The following is a 19,679-nucleotide window of genomic DNA, read 5'->3' as shown; positions in this document are numbered from 1 at the left end:
AGTCGCTTAACCAACTGAGCCACCCAGGTGCCCCGTCCAAGGACTCTTTATAGGGTTCAACATGGGCTAGTCATCCAGAACTGTCCCCCGTTCCTGGTCTCAGCAGATGTCAGGAAACAGTGCTTCATGACAAGTCTTCAGGGCTGAGGTTCTAAAGATCTCCCAGGTGGGCTGGTCTAATATTAGGCAGGGCAAGGTCTGTGTTGCCGGTGGACAGATGAAGTTCTATCTAGCCAGGAAGACGAGGGAGGAGCTACCTTACTGCTGGATATTCATCGGCTACAGCTTGAGAGCATCAGATGGGCTGGCCTTGTGCCCACTGCTACATCCCCACCTTCTGTGCTTTGGCGAGAAACCACTGCCCCCAACCTCTGTCCTCCCTCCCTGGATGCCACCGTGAAGGGTGGCACAGTCTGAGATGGGTAGCTAAGAGGCTCATCCTCCTCCTAGTCTGTGAGCCAAGTGTGTGGCAGCCCGAAGGAGCTGCTCCAGAAGAAGACATCAGTGTGCAGTCACTGGGACTGAGGGAGGGCACGACCTCCCAGGGTGGTCTGCCAGTCTACGGGCTGAGGCCCATGCCCCGCCCCCACCACGCACACACACACACGGGCTGGGATGGGTCACCAGGGCACTCATCCCACACCCCCACGTGACTCAGTGGGCAGGAAGCAGATGTCACCTTGGGGCCACTAAGCGACCCCATCCCAGCAAGGCTGTCACCCCGGTCCTGAGGAGCCAGCCCCAGCATGAGGAGTGAAGCCAGGCCCCACGTGGCCTGTGGCTCTGGGAACCAGTATGTCCCTTTGTCTGTCAGGACCTCATTGAGGAGCAGCTGAGCCACAAGGAAAAGCTGTATGTCCTGTCCTTCGGCTCCACCACCAGCGCCCTCTGGCCAGACCCGGTGGGAGTCAGCTCTTCCACGTGAGTGACCTCCCGGCCTTGGCCAGGCTGTCTGCTTGTTCCTTGTCCTCCCCACATGGTGCTGTCTTTCTTGAATGAATACAGTGCGAACCCGAGACCCCAACAGGTAAGTGAGTACAAAGAGACAACTCACAAAGCGGAAACACAGGGATCCGTAACCTTCGGCAAAGCAGACAGCCTTGTGAGCAACCCACAAAATGAAAAGACAAGACAACGGCAAGGCACCATTTTTCTCCAGCAAACTAGCAAAGATAGTTTTGTTATTTTGAAAATAATACATCTTTAAAAATCCACACAGTACGAAAGCAGAATCTCTCTCTCACCTCCCAATAACTGTTTCTTCTACCTACTTCCAAATGTGTCACGTACGTGCATCGGTATGCTTATCCTCTTTTACTAAAACATAAACAGGAATGCATTACCCTGTCTTGCACTTTGCACTTGATTTGAATGTCAGTCTCTCTCAGTACACACAGATCTACCTCGTTCTTTTTTAATGGCTGCATAGTATTCCACTGCACAGATGTACTGTGATTTAACTAGTCTTTTATTTGGAAGCTTCTAGTTTGTGGGTTTTTTGGGAGGGGCATGGGGGGGCAGAGAGAAGATGTGTAAGAATTTCTACTTATGCCAGTAAGTAAAAATTTCTTTTCCATGAAGAGAATATCCTTGATGGCCCAGCAGGTGTTAGGTGCCCTGCTAAGCACTTTTCATGCACTATCTTATTTAATACTTACGGCCAGCAGATGCAGTAGGATTCTTATCCCCATTTTGCCTATGAAAAAATTGGGACTCAGGTTAGGGCGCTTGCCCGGAGTGGTAGAGCCAGGATTGGCTGCCAAAGCCCGGAGCAGATTCCAGGAGAAACCACCTGTATGCATTTCTGGGATGGAGGTCCCCTTGCCCAGCACTAGCTGTAAAGAGGAGCTGTTCTGGCTAGAGCAGGGTCCAGTTCCAACAGCGCTGACTCTGCATCCTGCTCTGACAGTTACGGGGTGGCCTTGACCAGTCCTTGAACTCTCTTTAGCAGAGTGAGGCCAGGGATACCTACCCCTCACTCAACTCCTGTGAACAGGAGGTGAGGGATAAGCATCTGGCAGGTGGCCGGTACTCGGTGATGAGAGCAGTTTTTTCCTGTGGTTTCCGCTCCAGTTAGACCCCTGATCTCTGGGATATCAGACCTAGAAGTCACCATGAGGTCATAGGCAAGAGCTTCTCACTGCAGTGATTCCTAGAGACCACTTGTGATTTTGGTCATATCTCTGTCACGTGTACTATTTTGTTTTGTTTTTTTAAGATTTATTTATTTATTCTAGAGAGAGAGTGAGCATGAGTGGCGGGGGTGGGGGGGCGGTGCAGAGGGAGAGGGAGAATCCTCAAGCAGACTCCCTGCCGAGCGTGGAGCTTGATGTGGGGCTCGATCCCAGGACCCTGGGACCATGACCTGAGCTGAAGGCAGACGCTTAACCAACTGAGCCACACAGGCGCCCCGACGTGTACTATTTTAAAACATCAACTCTACATGTATTATTGAAGGGAACTATCGGTACCATAACAAGAAGCCCGTATCACTTGCCATAATTAGAATGCAGTCATCACAATAAATACAGTGAAAGCAAATAAACAATGATATCAAAATCCAACTTGAAACCTATTGGCCTGGAGAAGGCTGTAGGCCTGGGATCTGCTCTCCCTTTGTGTAGAAAGGAGACTGAAAGGTTATAATGACAAAGGACAGTCTTACTGGCCACGAGCTGAGACTTATTAAATTTTATTGTCATTTTTATTTTATTGGTCAGACAGAAAGAGAAATGGAAAGAGCAGAACTCTCTCACTGGTATGGTGTGAGATATTTAACCGAGAAAGCGTGAAGCCGCTTTCCCTCTTTGGGCTGGGGTGCATCCCAGCGCATGTGAGATGCAGCCACACGGCCAAGGCGCCTCCTCTTGGAGTCCTCTCGGGGTCAGGGGATGAACTCTGCACTGGGGGGAGTGTGTGGTGGCTTGGGGCGCAGAGAAGGAGCTTAGCCTAGAACCTCTGATCGCAGAGTCGCTGGAGTCCAGCCTGGTTTGAAATCCCAGAGTGGGCCAGTTGCTTACGGGATCAAATCCCAACTCCGTTTTCTCATGTATAAAATTGGAAGAAATGTATTCCCCTCAAGAATTATTGTTAGCCTGGGGCACCGGGGTGGCTCAGTCGGTTGAGTGTCTGCCTTCGGCTCAGGTCATGATCTTAGGGTCCTGGGATCGAGTCCTGTATCGGGCTCCCTGCTCAGCGGAGTGTGGTTCTCCTTCTCTCTCTCCCTCCTCCCTTCTGCTCATGATCTGTTTCTCTCAAATAAATAATTGTTAGTCTGAAATGAGCTCATGTCTGTCCTCGGTCTGGCACCTCGGCAGAGCACTGTGGTGGGGCGTCTGCTGTCTCCACAGCCTCCAGGAACTCAGGCTCTGGGTAAAGAAGCTGCAGCCTGACGGAGGCAGCAATTTGCTACAAGCCCTGAGGAAGATCTTCACCCTGAAGGGGCTGAATTCTCTGGTGACCATAATGGGAAGCTGGTAGGTCTCCTTTCCTACATGGGTAACAGACCGCACGCACAAAGGGGGCTGGAGAACCAAAAACCATCACGCAGGACCCTTCACACACACTGAGAGAAGGATTTCGTTCATAGGCCGTCCGTCCCTAGGTGTTGGGCAGGGCAGCCAGGGCAGGCCAGGCCTGCAGTCCACGCTACCTTGCATCTTCCAAGCGACCTGGGACACAGGTGGTCAGTTAGATTTGGTAGATATTCCCATTTTCTCTGGAATGTTCTCCACGTGATTTGACCTGGGGCACCCCCTTTTCTTCTTCTGTCTTCTCCCCAGCCCAGATCAGCCTTCTGAAATTCTGTCCAGCTACATCCAACAGTCCACCATTGGAAAGGGCCTCATCACCCACATCGTCACCTACAAATGCAACAGTCAGGTGCCCCTTGTAAGTACCTGGGATTCTCCAACGTTTCCCTTGGATTGGCCACAGTGATCTAGCTGGGCCATCTTGGAGGCTCCACACATGGATAGCCCCCCACCACCAAGCTGTGGACCAGAACATGACTCTCCTTGTACCTGCTTCTTCCTTTGGGCAGTTGGGAGGTTCAGTCAAGGAGAAGCTTGTGGGAATACTGGCATTGCCCCGGTGAGGATGCTGACCCTGTCACCATCCCCACAGGCTGTCCTAAAGAACCTTGCAGAAGCTCTTGGGGGCTACTACCACTGCTACAGCCCAGAAACAGAGGTAAGCCCTTCTGCCAACGCGCTGCCCCTCTCCTCCCTCCCTGCCTGCCTCCAAGCCTGTGCCTGGGGGACCTGGGCCAGGACAGACCATGCTATGTACTTGCTTCCCCTCCCTGCCGCCATATTCAATGGGTTTGCACGAGTATAATCAGGTTAAGATGAATATGGGAAGAACAGGGACAGCATGAAGTCACAAGAGATCCTTTGCTCAGCATGCATGAGTGGATTGCACACCAGTGAGCCTAGAGGCCTTTTAAAGCCTAGCTGGTCGAATCCTGAATCTCTATCCAGTTGTCATCACCATGGGGTCCAACCCCACCTCTGCTCCCACCAAAGCGGAGTCTGAAACAGCTGCCTCAGGTCTTCCTCCAAGATACGTCCCTGCTACTGCAGGGGCCCCGCGGCAATCAATTCTGAATGAACGATCAATTCTGTACCAGTCCACCCATTAGTATCCTTGTCCCAGTTAATCGTAGCATCACACACCCTGTGTCCACACTGGAGGTAACAATTAGCAAGTGTGCATGTGGACCACTGGCCGATTGAGAATCCACTGTCTGTTCAGCTCGCAGGCTGTGTCTCGCCTGAAACCATCGGTAGCCTTAAGCCAAATAGTATTTGTATCTTACAGTGTTCAAGCGTCACAAAGTCTAGCATTTCACACCAAGGAGCCAAGGTCAGACAACATTTTCCTTGGTTTACACCCCTTCTGGTTACATAATTTCCCAAACTCTTGTTTGTTGAGGCCACAGATCACAGGGGCTAGGAAGGTACCGTAAATGAACAAAACCGGCTGGTTTAAGAAGTCTTTTTTTAAAATATTTTTTATTTATTTATTTGACAGTGAGAGAGAAAGACAGCGAGAGCAGGAACACAAGCAGGGGGAGTGGGAGAGGGAAAGCAGTCTTCCCGCAGAGCAGGGAGCCCGACGCGGGGCTCGATCCCAGGACCCCAGGATCATGACCTGAGCCAAAGGCAGATGCCCAACGACTGAGCCACCCAGGCGCCCCAAGAAGTCTTTTATTTTAGGGGAGCCTGGGTGGCTCAGTCGGTTAAGTGTCTGACTCTTGGTTTCGACTCAGGTCGTGATGTCAGGGTCCTGGGATCGAGCCTGGCATTGGGCTCCCTGCTCCGTGCGGAGTCTGCTTCTCCCTCTGCCCCTCCCCCTGCTCATGCATGCTCTCACTCTCTAAAATAAATAAACCATCAAAAAAAAAAAAAAAAGGAAATCTTTTATCTAAAAACCCGTGGCCCTCTTGGCTTCTCTATTGTTTTTCTTCATAGAGATATGAGTACAACAAATATCATTGTCTTATTTTAATATAAGCAGAAAACAGTAGAAGGGTAAGAAAAAACTTAAGCTGACTCAGAGGGGTGGGGGGCAGCAGAGAGTGGGTGGACCTGTGGAAGACTAGGTAGCTCTTACCCCATCTAGAGAGACGCCTCTGCTCAGCCCTTGGCCTATCCCCATCGTTGCTCTGGAGGAGTGTGACCCCCATGCTGCTAGGTTTTCCAAGGAGCCAGAAATCTGGATTTGTATGTATGTGTGACTTCTTTACATTTTTTTAAATGGAGATGAAATTCACATAACATAAAGTTCCCCACTTCAAAGTGAACGATTAGCAGCACTTAGTACATTCACAATGTTGTGCAAACACCACCTCTATCCAGTTCCAAAACATTTTCATCCCCCCAAAAGAAAATTCTGTACCTGGGGCGCCTGGGTGGCTCAGTCGGTTAAGCGTCTGCCTTTGGCTCAGGTCATGGTCCCAGGGTCCTGGGATTGAGCCCCACATCGGGCTCCCTGCTCAGCAGGGAGCCTGTTTCTCCCTCTCCCTCTGCCTGCCTGTCTGCCTGCTTGTGATCTCTCTCTCTCTGTCAAATAAATAAATAAAATCTTTAAAAAAAAAAAAAGAAGAAAATTCTGTACCCATTAATCTGTTACTGCCCCTGTCCCCTGCCCCACAGCCCCTGGAAACCACCAACCTGCTTTCTGTCTCGATGGAGTCACCTATTCTGGATATTTCATATAAATGGAATCATACACCTTTTGTATCCTGTCTTCCTTCCATTAGCATCATGTTTTCAAGGTTTATCTATGTTGTAGCCTGTCTCAGAGCTTCATTCTTTGTTATGGCTGATTTATTGTCTAGATCCACAACCTTCTGTGTGTCCATTCATCCACTGATGGACACTTGGGTTATCGCCACCCTTCGGCTGTTGTGAACTGCTATGAACATTGCTGTACAAGTATCTGAGTCCTTGTTTTCAATTATTTGGGGTATCTACCTACAAGGGGAACTGCTGGGTTATACGGTAATTCTGTGTAGACTCCTTTGAGGAACCACCAGTCTGTTTCCCACTAGCAGTGGGCAAGTGTTCTGGTTCTCCCCATCCTCACCAACGCTTCCATAGCCAGTCCAGTGGGTATAAAATGTTTCTTCATATCTTTAAGGTTAGAAAACCCTTCAGTTATTTAATAACACTGAAGGCCAGTACTATAGAAATGGAACACAACAGGTTTGCAGGCTCTATCCGGCACATGGACCCTAGTTTATAACGTCTGGCTTAACCAATCCGCCACTCAGCTTTAGGAAATGACATGACTGCTTGCCCTTTCCTGCGTCGGCCATGGCTAGCAGCCAAGTGACCTCTAATGGCTGATTGCTCCTACTACCCCCAGGTCTACACCAGCTGGGACATGGACCAGCTGCTGGAAGAAATCCAGAAAGCCCAGAGCCTCCTGGGCCACATCCAAGCCTTGCGCCACAGGACCCCCTGTGAGGAGCTAACCAGCATGATGAAGGAGGTAGGTGGTGTAGGGGAAGATTCTGGAGCTGGCCTCACTCCATCCTTCTTTCTCACCCGTCTCTCTGAGGGCATAGCTGCCAAAGCCCCCATGTGCTAACAGAGAAATAAGGCAAAGCCCTGCCCTTTGCTGTACCCCACAGCTCTGAGCTGCGTGGGCCTTCCACTGTGCCAGAAGGATCCTGATGGATTTTCTAACTGAAAAATGTATTTCAGAGAAAGGCCAGCAGGCTCCTGCCACCCCACCCACCTCCCACTGTCCCCTCCCTACCCCCCAGTTTGGAGAAGGATGAACACCTCACCCACACAGAGTGGGCTGTCTTGAAGATGGTCTTTGCTACCCAGCGCTTCATTTGGGGCAAACGTCCCTGTGTGGCGACTTGATTATTGTAACATCAGCAAAATAACTCAGCCAGCTCATGGGCGTAGCACCATAAGAGCTCTGAGCTGTTTAGATCAGGCAGAAAACTTAACTGTGGACAGGAGGCACTGAGAATGCGCTTATAGCTTCACCAAATGAAGGCATGGCTGTGACGTACAGAACATCCTGGTCTGGCTGGACGCAGTGGAAGAGACACCACGCCTAGAAACTGGAATCTTCCGATTCGGTTCCAGCTCTTCTACTGAGTATCTATAAATCATAACAACTGTTGTATTAGAAGAGTTCTCATTTACTGAGTGCTCATTCTAAGATAGACACAATGATTAATTCTTTAAACGTCTTATTTTAGCATAACAACAACAGTCTGCTGTAGATATATTATTACCCCCATTTTACTGATGAGGAATCTGAAGTCAGAAGGCTAAATAATTTGCCTCAGATCCCAGAGACAGAGACAGATGAAGTTTGAATTGAACCCAGGTCTGTCTGATGTCAAAACCTCAGCCAGGAGTTTCCTACAATGCAATGCATGTATTACTCATGGTTTGCAAGACAATTACAAAGTGGTACATGAATTAATTTTTTTTAATGTTGTGTATTTAAAACTAACTCATTATGGTAGTAATCTTCTTTCTAAAATTATTTGAGTACAAAAAAGGGAGTCAATTTTTAAAATTAGATCAAATTAACAATTAAAAAGCTTTAATGTTACACATTTGGCTTATTTTTTAAAGATTTTATTTATTTATTTGTTTATTTTTAAAAGTTTATTTATTTATTTGAGAGTGTGTGTGGGGGGGGACAGAAGGAGAGGGAAAGAATCTTAAGCAGGCTCCACACCCAGCATGGAGCCCAACACAGGGCTTAATCTCATGACCCTGAGATCATGATCTGAGCCAAAATCAAGAGTTGGATGCTTAACTGACTAAGCCACCCAGGCACTCCTAAAGATTTTGTTTTTTTAAGTAATCTCTACACCCAACGTGGGCCTTGAACTCACAAGTCCAAGATCAAGAGTCACATGCTGTACCAACTGAGCCAGCCAGACGCCCCCATATTTGATTTATTTTTTAAAAAATTCTAGGTGTGCCTGGCTGGCTCAGTCAGGGGAGCATGCAGCTCTTGATCTCGGGAGTTTTGAGTTCAAGCTCCATGTTAGGCGTAGAGATTACTTAAAAGTAAAATCTTTAGGGAAACTTGGGTAGCTCAGTCAGTTGAGCGTCTGGCTCTTGATTTTGGTTCATGGTCATGAACCATGAACCAGTTGAGTTCCCAAACTTGGACAAGACTTCTGCAGAATGGCTAAAGATCAATGGCCTAAAAGGTAAGTCCCCAGGGTCACGGGATCGGGCCCTGTACTGGGCTCCATGCTCAGCACAGAGTCTGCTTCTCTCTCTCCCTCTGCTTCTCCCCCCATTCTTTTTTTCTCTCTCTCTTTCAAATAAATAAATAAAATCTTTAAAACAAAAGGGTAAAATCTTTTTAAAAATTCTAAATAACAGTACAGTGGTATTCAGATACAGGAAAATTCATGAATGTCTAAAACTTGGGAATTGTTGTTCTCTGTCTTATTTATACATGACTTATGACTTAACATCTCAGAACCTCGGGCTTTCAGTTTGTAAAGGTGGGTGAGGGGAGGCTGGACTAGACCAGGGCTCCTGAAATGATCTAGTGTAGGAGTTACTTTTTACTTCTTCGAAGCCTTGTATCAGGAGCTCATGGAGGGGTCGCCAGCCATCTTGGAGCCCAAGGTGATGATCTTGATGGTAAGGGTGGGGAGGGGCCAGGAGGATGGACAAATCAAAGCGGAAGCGAGTTGCTGGGGACATCTTCTTACCCTGGAAATTCCAGCAATCTCCCGAGAAGGGGATGGGGATGGTGGGAGGGGAAGGCAGAACTGCCTTTAATTTACCTGGTAATGTTTTCAGATGCTCCACTTAGGGGGCCTGGGGGGGTTGGGGAGACTAAGGGCTTCTCAGCTCTAAAATATGATTTTGTAATGAAGCCTTTTAAATTTAATTTAGATTTCCACAGAGATTGCAAAAGGTCCACTCACAGGTCTCTTGCCTAAACCCCCAAAGCATGAGGGTCCCCTCACAATTGAGTTCCCAAACTTGGACAAGACTTCTGCAGAATGGCTAAAGATCAATGGCCTAAAAGGTAAGTCCCCAAAGAGGGCAGAACCCAGCACTCAAGTGACTGACGAAAAGGCATAAACCCTCAGGGGCTTCCAGAACTGTATCTCAAACCCCACTGTTTATTTTTACAGCCAAAAAGCTAAGCCTTTATCAGGTTCTGGCACCCAATGCATTCTCTCCTGTGAAGGAATTTGTGCCTATTCTCCAGAAGACAGTATCTTCAACTATCCATGAGGTAACTCAGATTCAGAGTTCTTTCCAGTCCTCTGCAGGGGGACTCCTCTGTGACCGTTCCCTTCCTTTTTTTTTTTTTTTTTTTTAAAGATTATTTATTTGACAGAGAGAGACACAGCGAGAGAGGGAACACAAGCAGGGGGAGTGGGAGAGGGAGAAGCAGGCTTCCCGCGGAGCAGGGAGCCTGATGCGGGGCTCGATCCCAGAACCCTGGGATCATGACCTGAGCCAAAGGCAGATGCTTAACAACTGAGCCACCCAGGCGCCCCTGACCTTTCCGTTCTTAAATGTCGAGGAAATGAGAGTCATAAGTCGGAGCACAAGGAGCTGGGGTCTGAGGCCCTGGAGTGGGATGCAGGCTTTCCAGAACTTTCGAGAACTCTCATCACATCTACTCTAACTGCAGTTTTGCAAAGATTTGAACCTGAACTCTGGAAGATGGGGCAAGAGGGAGCAAGTCAGGGATAAGGGAGCAAGTTGCCTCCTCCTTGAAGGTTTCCCTCCATGCACTCTGAACGCACTTGCTCTCCTTGTGTCCTCACTGTACCTGGTACAGACTTCTGCCCTAGCTCCTGTAATGTGTTAACATGTGTACTTATTACATGTCTAAACCCCCACCACAGTAGGAGACTTAAAAGAACAAACTCTCTTCTCCAACCCTGTATCCCCAATATCTAGTACAAGCAAGCAGCCGATGAATGTTTCCCAGACGGCTGACTGGGTGGAAGGAAGGATGGAAATGTAAACATATGGAACTATGGAGGGGAAAAAATGGAAGGATGAATGACATAATAGAATAGAAAAGGATGGAAGGATGGAGAAATGGAAGGAGAGCATAATAGGCGAAGAGAAAGGTCAATGGAAAGATGGAAGAACCAAAGAGAAGAGGGATGGATAATTGTAGCATCAGATTGATGAGTGACTAGGTGGGTCATGACAACTTGGTGGAGGATGAAAAATTAGATTTTCCAAGTGCCCATGAAGGCCTATCCGGGTTCCCAGTATGTTTTAAGGTCTCCGACTCTGCTACTACAAAACCTCCAACCATAGGTTGTATCAAGACTCCGATGTTTGGAAGACCCTCCTCAGAAGGCAGCCTGGCTTGCTCTCAGGCATGGTGCACTCAGGGACCACTGTCCTGAAGGCCCTCTGCTGCCATGACCAGGGACGCATAATGCGACCCCAGATGTGCTCGAAGCCCATTTCCCTCTCACACATCTGATTTGGAGAGCCCAGTGCCCAAATTAAATTTAACAATCCTTCCCCGCATGTGCTCTGTTCACCTGCCACCCATCCTGGCCACACCTGAGTGCAGAGGGCAATGGTCCAGTTTGAATGGCATGACGGGACAGTGAAGAATGTTCATGTGGACCTGCCCTTCCTCTGTGAGTACCAGGTTAGTAATGAGTCCAGTTGGTCAGCATATGGGGTTTGGGAAGAGGGGACAAGAGGAAGGAGTTGGGTTTATCTGACTTGAGTCATCTTGTTTGGGGTATTGAATAATTAAATGGAATTTGGAGACACCAAGCCATTGACCAAACTTCCTCTTATAAACAGACTGTGCTCTGCCTCCAGGTACCTCTGGAGCTTTCTCCACCTGCTTCCCAGGCAGGGACCTGTCAAACAAACAAAAGTCTCTGATCTTTTGGGGCAAGATCTGCTTCCTCTCCCCTTCCAGGCAATGAAATATGTGGACTCTTCTCTTCCTGGTCTTGTGGCAGACTCACCCAGGATTCAGTGAAATGTTTATACTGCCTGGATACCCATGGCCCCATCCCTAGAAGCCAACCTTGCCCCACAGACCCCTTAATTGGCCATCCTTTGGTCAGTCGCTCACTCTGTGTGGCCCATGGGTTTGCAGAAACAGCTCAGCAGAGCTCTGCGGTTGTACGAGAGACGGATCGAGTGGCTCTCCTTGGCCAGCCGAAGAATCTGGGGCACCGTCTGCGAAAAAAGGTACCTTCCCTCAAGTAGTGTTCTTGTCCTTTCTGAGTCCCATGTATGACATAAGCACTTTTCCAACTCATGAATTCCCTGTTGGTAGCATCAGAAACCATCCCTCAGATTAAGGATCAACCATCACTCAGCAGAACCCCTAGAGGAAGAAGTCACCACTACCATCATCAAAATCAATACTGTCATCATTGTGTTACTCAGGATTCTTTCAGTTAAAAAGCAACAGAAATGGGGCGCCTGGGTGGCTCAGTCGTTAAGCGTCTGCCTTCGGCTCAGGTCATGATCTCAGGGTCCTGGGATCGAGCCCCACATCGGGCTCCCTGCTCGGCAGGAAGCCTTCTTCTCCCTCTCCCACTCCCCCTGCTTGTGTTCCCTCTCTCTCTGTGTCTCTCTCTGTCAAATAAAATCTTAAAAAAAAAAAAAAAAGGCAACAGAAACTAAGTGCCAGTTGGCTTAAACAAAGCAGGGAGGTCTGGTTGAAGGTAACTGAAAATTCTAAAATAGATTTGATAGCTGTCTTCAGGCATGGCTCCATCCAGGGGTTTGTGCACGTAAAGAATCTCTCTCCATCTCTCAGCTCCACGTCCTTCCCTGGTGGCTCTGTTGTCAGGCAGACTTTCCCTTCCAGGGGATAGCCTCTGGGGAAAGAAATGGATCTTTTTGTTTCTTCTCTCTGTTTTAAGATCCCTAGTCCCATTTGGCCTAGGTAGCAGGATAGCCCCCTGAGCTCCCCACTTATCTTCTATCAGGTTAGCACTCCCAGGGCTTGGGGCAGGACCTGTCCAGGAACTATTCACTGTGGCCTGGGAGGTAGGATGTTCTAATTGCCTAACATCAAATGCCCACCCTTCAAGCTTGGGGCGGGTCTGTTCCACTCAATCCAAGTGGACTGACGGAGGCAGAGGAGTTTTCCAGGATGCTGTTGTGAGGGGAGGTGCTGGATGCTGAGCAGGGAGAAACAGTTGGTGGCGTTTACAACATCCTTACCATTCCATACCTTATTGGATGCATTACCACTTACAAAGTAGCATACTATTCCACCCTTTAATTCTCAAAGCAACCCTGTGAGGAGTCTCATTATGAATAGTTCATAGTTAAATAGGCCAAGGATCAGAGAGGTTTTGTGACTTGCCTAAGTCACACAGGAAGTGGGACCTGAACCAAGATCTTCTGACTCTAAATCCACTAGATTTTCTTTTGCTCTCCATAATTGCTGTCTCGTGCTCACTTTGGCAGCATACACGCTAAAAAAAGAAAAAAAAATTAAATAAATGGAACCATAATTGCTGTCTCAAAATGAGAGTGGACGGTGGAGTTGGGAATTGATTTGAAGTAGTGAAAAAAAGCCAAATGGGACTAGGGATCTTAAAACAGAAGAAACAAAAGATACATTTCTTTCCCCAGAGGCCCAGATACACCTAATTCCCCATCTCATTTGCTTACCTTGTTTTTGTTCCCCCAACCTCTAATAATAGTGAATGCTAGTGCTTTAAAACAGGGAAATGTGTGAAAATCATTCTAGGCAGCCCCCACCCCTTAAACCATCTCCACCGTGTGACTTTATTCCATGGTAGAAGCCCCTGGGAGAGAAGCTTCCACGGCCCCCTTAGTCTACCATTGTAATCCCACTCCTGCTGACCTCACACCACAGAGAAGATTTTGGCCAGCTATGAGTTTGGCATGCAAAACTCCCCTGGAAAAAACTTTAAATAGTAAAATGGAACAAAATAAACATTATCTGAGAGATTCGGTTCTCTTCTTAAAGCTTGTGTTTCTTTTTAGGGTGGTTATACTGCTGGATATCTCTGTGACCAATTCCATGTACATTATTCATATCCAGCACTCCCTGCGACTTCTGCTGGAAGAACAGTTGTCCAACAAGGACTGCTTCAACATCATCGCGTAGGCTCCTAGTTCCCAGTGGGGGTCCTGGGGGCAGGGGTTGCCTGTGGTCTGTGCCATTGCTGGGCTGAGGTTCCTGGCAGGTAGCTAGATGACATCTCACCAGCACCCAGCATCCTAGGATGGCCATCAGTTTATCTGACTTGAGTCATCTTGTTTGGGGTATTGAATAATTAAATGGTTGCAGGACAGTCCCACTGGGGCGAAGGTGATAAGTGGCCCCCAAACACACTGCTCGATCAGCCAAGGTAAAGTAACTCAGCCCATTGCCCCATTTGGATTCTGAGCTGATAAACACAAAAAAGAGAAAGAAGGGCCCCCAGGCATGCCCCAGTGTTAGGTCCCAATTCAGGTCAAGCAAGCCACAGTATGTCAAACATTTAAGATTCCAATTCCAAATGCTAATTATATAGATTTATATATATAACTATATATATTTAAGTTATGTGTAACTATAGAATATATATAAATTATATATATTTAAATTACATATTTTATATATAAATAATTTGATATATATGTTTAAAGTATAAAATATGAATATTGTATATAGAATACATATTTTAAAATTATATCTAACTATATATATTTAAATTATATATAACTATACATCATATATTTAAATTATGTACTATACATAGTTGTATATAATTTATATATAGCTACCTATAATTTAAATATATATAGTTTTATATATTTATTATAATTGCATACCTTTTCCACTAATTAGGGAAGAAAGAGAGAAAAGGAACCCACTTAAAAGATTTATTTATTTATTTTAGAGAGAGAGTATGAGTGGGAGGGGAGGGACAGAGGGAGAGGGAGAGAGAATCTCAAGCAGACTCCCCACTGAGCACAGAGCCCGACATGGGGCTCCGTCTCATGACCCCAAGATCATGACCTGAGCTGAAGCCAAGAGACAGACACTCAACCAATTGTACCACTCATGCATCCCAGACTATACACGTTTATAACACTTCGTATCAAGTAGGGAGTATTCTAAACCTATTAAGTCAGCAGTTAATATTATATATTATTCTGTACCAGAGCCTTATCTTTTTCTAATACATTCTACAGAAAAAAAAAATGCTTAGAGAAATATTTTAGGCAATGTTTTCATTCATTTACCCATCCATTAATCATTCAACAAACTTTTACTGAAAGCCTGCCATGTACCAATCCCTGCACTGGAGATACGGAAGTGAATACATACCACACCTGTCCTCAAGGAGGTTAGGGTCTAGTACAGGGAGACAGGCATGTTAATAAATAAGTGTTATTAACTGCTTTCTGCAGAAATAGGCAGAAGGCAGGATCAGACTATCCTGCCTGAGCACAGGGAGGTCAGAAAATCTTCACAGGGGCACCTGGGTAGCTCAGTTGATTAGGCATCTGACTCTTGGTTTTGGCTCAGGTCATGATCTCAGGGTCATGAGATCGAGCCCTGTATCAGGCTCCACGGGCGTAGAGCCTGCTTAAGATTCTCTCTCTCTCTGTCTCTCCCCCTCTGCCCCTCCCCCCTGTACTCATGCTCTCTCTCTCTCTCAAATAAATAAGTAAATAAAATCTAAAAAAAAAAAAAGAAAGAAAGAAAAGAAAACATCTTCACAGAGGAGATGATCCTTTCATTGAGTCTTGCCAAATGCGTAGGTGTTTACCTAGCACATGGGAATGATGGAGGCAGTGGGAAAGAAAGGCATCTTAGGTAAAGGAAGCAACAGGGGGCATAGAGGTGTTGGAGCTATGGGACACAGACTGTGGAACTTTGGGGGACCATGAGGGAGTTCAGTCGGTGAGAAAATAGGGTCAGAAAAAGAGATTGTGCATGACAAAATCAAACAGATGATGGAGGGTTTATATATCTAAGATGTGCTCAGGAGCTTTTATACTATAAGACATCTAGGCATCAGAAGATTTGAAGCAAGGTAATAACATGATCAGATCTTGAATACTCATGTCACAATGTGAAGGAGGCATTGAAGGGATGTGACCCTGGAGGGATGGAGGCCATTGGGACTGCTCAGTGGTCTGCACTAGCGTGGAGTAGGCTTGAGCCATGGCCATGGGGATGGAAAAAAGGATGCATGTGAGAGGTGTTGGAGAGTTAGAATCTACAACACGTAGTTACCATTTGGCTGTAGGGCGTGAGAATGGTGAAGAGAAGATGTCCCAGATGGAGCAGATCATGGAAGTAGAAGATGGTTTTAATCCTGTACAATTGAAGATTTTCAAGAGGAGATTCAAGAGTCGTAGGACTCTGGTGAGGAGTTCTAGTCAGGAAATACAGGTTTGCGAGCCATCGGCATTCTGGTCAGGTGGGTTAGAAGGGCATGAAACACACCTGTGGAGACATGAAGGGAAGAGAAGACAACTGAAGGCAGAACTGGTGAGGCACTGATGTTTGGAGGGTAGGCAGAGGAAGGGAACCCCCAAAGGAACACAAGAGAGGAGCAGCCAAAGAGGGATGAGGAAAATGAGGAGAGGATGGTGTTGAGAAGCCACGTCTCAGAAAGAAACAGAGTTTAATTCTGCAGAAACAAAGCAGGAAGGGGAAGAATAAAGGAATCCACTAAATTTGGCAGTAGAGCTCACTGATAACGAAACAATGAGATACAATTTTTTTTTTTTTTTTTTTTTTTTTTTTTTTGCAACTCAGTTTGGCAACCGAGTATGTAAAAGATTCAGGGATGCCTGGGTGGCTCAATTGGTTGAGCGGCTGCCTTCAGCTCAGGTCATGATCCCAGGCTCCTCTCTCTCTCTCTCTCTCACAAATAAAAAAATAACATCTTTTAAAAGAGTCAAAAAAAAAAAAAAAAAAAACAATGCACAGTGCTGGTGATGATGTGATGGAAAGGGCACTCTTGGAAACTGTCCACAGAAGTGTAATTTGGTATAGCCCCTGTATTACATTTTTTTTTTAAGATTTTATTTATTTATTTGACAGAGAGAGACACAGCGAGAGAGGGAACACAAGCAGGGGGAGTGGGAGAGAGAGAGAAGCAGGCTTCCCACGGAGCAGGGAGCCCGATGCGGGGCTCGATCCCAGGACCCTGGGATCATGACCTGAGCCAAAGGCAGACGCTTAACGACTGAGCCACCCAGGCACCCCTTCCCTGTATTAAATTTTTAAGCATATATTCTTCATTCCTTCAATTAAAGCTTTTTAAAAAGATTTTATTTATTTATTTGACAGAGAGAGCACAAGCAGGGGGAGCGGCAGGGAGAGGGAGAGGGAGAAGCAGGCCTCCCACGGAGCAGGGAGCCCGATGTGGGGCTCGATCCCAGGACCCCGAGATCACGACCCAAGCCAAAGGCAGACGCTTACCGACTGAGCCACCAGGCGCCCCTAAACCTTTTTATTATATCTAAAGGAAATACAAGGATCATTGTGCAGAGATAACCATGCAGGGTTGTTCAATGCAGAGTTCTAATAGCGGATAAACCTAGAAAAAAACTGCATGACCATTGGCAAAATGGGTAAAACAATCACGACAGTGCAATCATTCAAAAGAATGAGGGAATGAGGGAGATTTACATGTGCACATTTAGAAAAATGTCCTCTGGGGGCGCCTGGGTGGCTCAGCTGGTTAAGCAACTGCCTTCGGCTTAGGTCATGATCCCGGAGTCCCGGGATCGAGTCCCGCATCAGGCTCCCTGCTCAGCAGGGAGTCTGCTTCTCCCTCTGACCCTCCTCCCTCTCATGCTCTCTGTCTCTCATTCTCTCTCTCGCAAATAAATAAAATCTTAAAAAAAAAAAAATTTAGAAAAATGTCCTCTGTAAATCCCAATGAAAGGAAACAGGTTACAAAAAGTATATACTGTAAAATTCCATTTCTGTAAATATGTATATATCTATGTTTTTTTTAGTATAGTTGACACCATGTTACTTAGTTTCAGTTGTACAACTTAGTGATTTGACAAGTTTTATGCTTTTTATTTTTATTTATTATTTTTTAAGGACTTTATTTCTTTTTAAGTAATCTCTACACCCAACATGGGGCTCAAACTCACAATCCTGAGATCAAGAGTCACCTGCTCTGGGGCACCTGGGTGGCTCAGTTGGTTAAATGTCTGACTCTTGATTTTGGCTCAGATCATGATCTCAGGGTCGTGAGATCGAGCCCCACATTGGGCTCCACACTGCGTGTGGAGCCTGCTTAGGATTCTCTCTCTCCTTCTCCCTCTGCCCCCCACCTCCGCTCTCTCCCTGTCTTTCTCTCTCTCTCTCTTTTTAAGATTTTATTTATTCATTTGAGAGAGAGAGAGAGCACGAGCAGAGGAGAGAAGGGAGAGGCAGAGGGAGAAGCAGACTCCCCGCTGAGCAGGGAGCCTGACTTGGGGCTCAATTCCAGGACCCTGAGATCATGACCTGAGCTGAAGGGAAACACTTAAGCATCTGAGCCACCCAAGGGCCCCTCTCTGTCGCTAAAAAAAAAAAAAAAAAAAAAAGTGTCACATGCTCTACCCACTGCCCAAGCACCCCTATGCTTTTTATTTTTTTAATCCAAAAGAATATAAAGTTAATAGAACTTTTTCTGGGGAATAAAATTGGAGGAAATTTTACTCTCTAGATATTGTTAGAATTTTTTATCAAACTGTAATAGAGGATTTACTATCCAACTACAATAGATATTTTCATGAGAGGGGAAGGAGGTTATTGTTAATATTTGCCAGAGAACCTACCAGAAGCTGGACTGCAGTGGGTTTTGGAGTAAGGAGAAGCTGAGGAGGTGGTGGGACATTGTTTTTCCAGGGAGGGACATTGTTTTTCCAAGGAGCTGGTCCGTACACGGGAAAGAGAAGTGGCTAAGGAAGTTGACCCTGGAAGAAAGAGGAAGTTATTTTTAAGAATGGACAGGCTTAAACATGTGCAGAGACAGTGGGGCAGAAGGGAGTAGAGAGAAGTAGGGGATGTGTGGGGGGAGGGAGGTATCTGTGGGCAGAGTCTCAGAAGGCCAGGTGGAAGAATTCATCTAGAGCCAGCGAGGGGACACCTTTTTCTTGATAAAGAGGAGCAGTCCTCTTCTCAAGGATTTAAATTCTGTCTCATAGGAAAATGAGATGATGCATTTTTTTTTATTAAAAACTATAGGGGTGCCTGGGTAGCTCAGATGGTTAAGCATCTGCTTTCGGCTCAGGTCAAGATCTCAGGGTCCTGGGATCGAGCCCCGCATCGGACTCCCTGCTCAGTGGGGAGTCTGCTTCTCCCTCTCCCTACACCCTCTGCCCCCGCCGGCTCATGCTCTCTCGCTCTCTCTCTAATAAATAAAATCTAAAAAAACCAAAAAAACAAAACTATAGTACAGACAGAGTGAAAAAAGTCAGTTGTGGGGCTGAATCTGTTCTAGGGGAATTTAAAATGGGGCAATGACTCCCTCCTTTGCGGGGTGGGGAAGTCAGAAAAGAAGTCTGGCCAGAGCTGGTCCTGGCTCTGAGTCTTGAGACCCCCGGCTCTGCTCGCCCTGCAGATGTATGTGACAGACAGGTCATGACTAGCAAGGAAATCTTGTGGATGGCCCAGGCCAGTGACATCCTAACCTTTTGGGGTGCAATCAGAATTTTGCCCCCCTAAAAGCCTGGGGAGCCCAAAGCCCTGGGGTGTAGCGTGGATATACTTCTCGCTTAAGAACACGCCCTCTTACCTTCCCTCCCAAGGTTTGGAAGCACAGCTGAAAGCTGGAGGCCCGAGATGGCTGCCGTGAGCCATGAAAACCTACAAAGCGCCTGGCGGTAGGTGACCCCTGGCGGTAGGTGACGGTCGGAGATTGCGCCTGCCGTGTGGGAGGGCAGCCTCTGGGGTACCGTTTGCTCTGTCCCCCTCTCCGGTGGACTCTCCGCCCTCCCCCCGCCACACCCCCGGGGCCTCCCTCAGCTGGCCCTCCTCACCTCCCAGGTGGGCCCTGACTCTGCGCTGTCAGGGAAGCAGGAATGTCCTCAGCGCCCTGCGGAAGGCTGTGGAAGTGGACTTCAAGGACAAAGACAAACACCAGTCGCAGGGCATCTACCTCTTCACGGGGGGCATCCCTGACCAGGACATGGTGGGTAGGCCATACATCTTCTACTAGG

General features: G+C 47.1%; 1 protein-coding gene across 1 annotated transcript in view; it reads left to right on the top strand.

The window, feature by feature from the left end:
* The window catches only part of VWA3A (von Willebrand factor A domain containing 3A), a 63,414-nt gene that overhangs the window by 23,017 nt on the left and 20,718 nt on the right, over nucleotides 1-19,679 (top strand). Inside the window, exons 8-19 of the mRNA XM_034988083.1 lie at nucleotides 815-921; nucleotides 3,351-3,476; nucleotides 3,783-3,891; nucleotides 4,126-4,191; nucleotides 6,874-6,999; nucleotides 9,408-9,543; nucleotides 9,653-9,756; nucleotides 11,071-11,151; nucleotides 11,617-11,711; nucleotides 13,494-13,613; nucleotides 19,269-19,343; nucleotides 19,507-19,651. Of these exons, the coding sequence (XP_034843974.1) occupies nucleotides 815-921; nucleotides 3,351-3,476; nucleotides 3,783-3,891; nucleotides 4,126-4,191; nucleotides 6,874-6,999; nucleotides 9,408-9,543; nucleotides 9,653-9,756; nucleotides 11,071-11,151; nucleotides 11,617-11,711; nucleotides 13,494-13,613; nucleotides 19,269-19,343; nucleotides 19,507-19,651 (1,290 nt within the window). The remainder of the gene's footprint in view (nucleotides 1-814; nucleotides 922-3,350; nucleotides 3,477-3,782; nucleotides 3,892-4,125; nucleotides 4,192-6,873; nucleotides 7,000-9,407; nucleotides 9,544-9,652; nucleotides 9,757-11,070; nucleotides 11,152-11,616; nucleotides 11,712-13,493; nucleotides 13,614-19,268; nucleotides 19,344-19,506; nucleotides 19,652-19,679) is intronic.

Source organism: Mirounga leonina, unplaced genomic scaffold (genome assembly GCF_011800145.1).
Source record: "Mirounga leonina isolate KUSES-001 unplaced genomic scaffold, KU_Mleo_1.0 Mir_448, whole genome shotgun sequence".
NCBI classification, from domain to species: domain Eukaryota; kingdom Metazoa; phylum Chordata; class Mammalia; order Carnivora; family Phocidae; genus Mirounga; species Mirounga leonina.
Note: the sequence above shows the minus strand (reverse complement) of the source record. Positions and strands in the feature narration are given on the sequence as shown.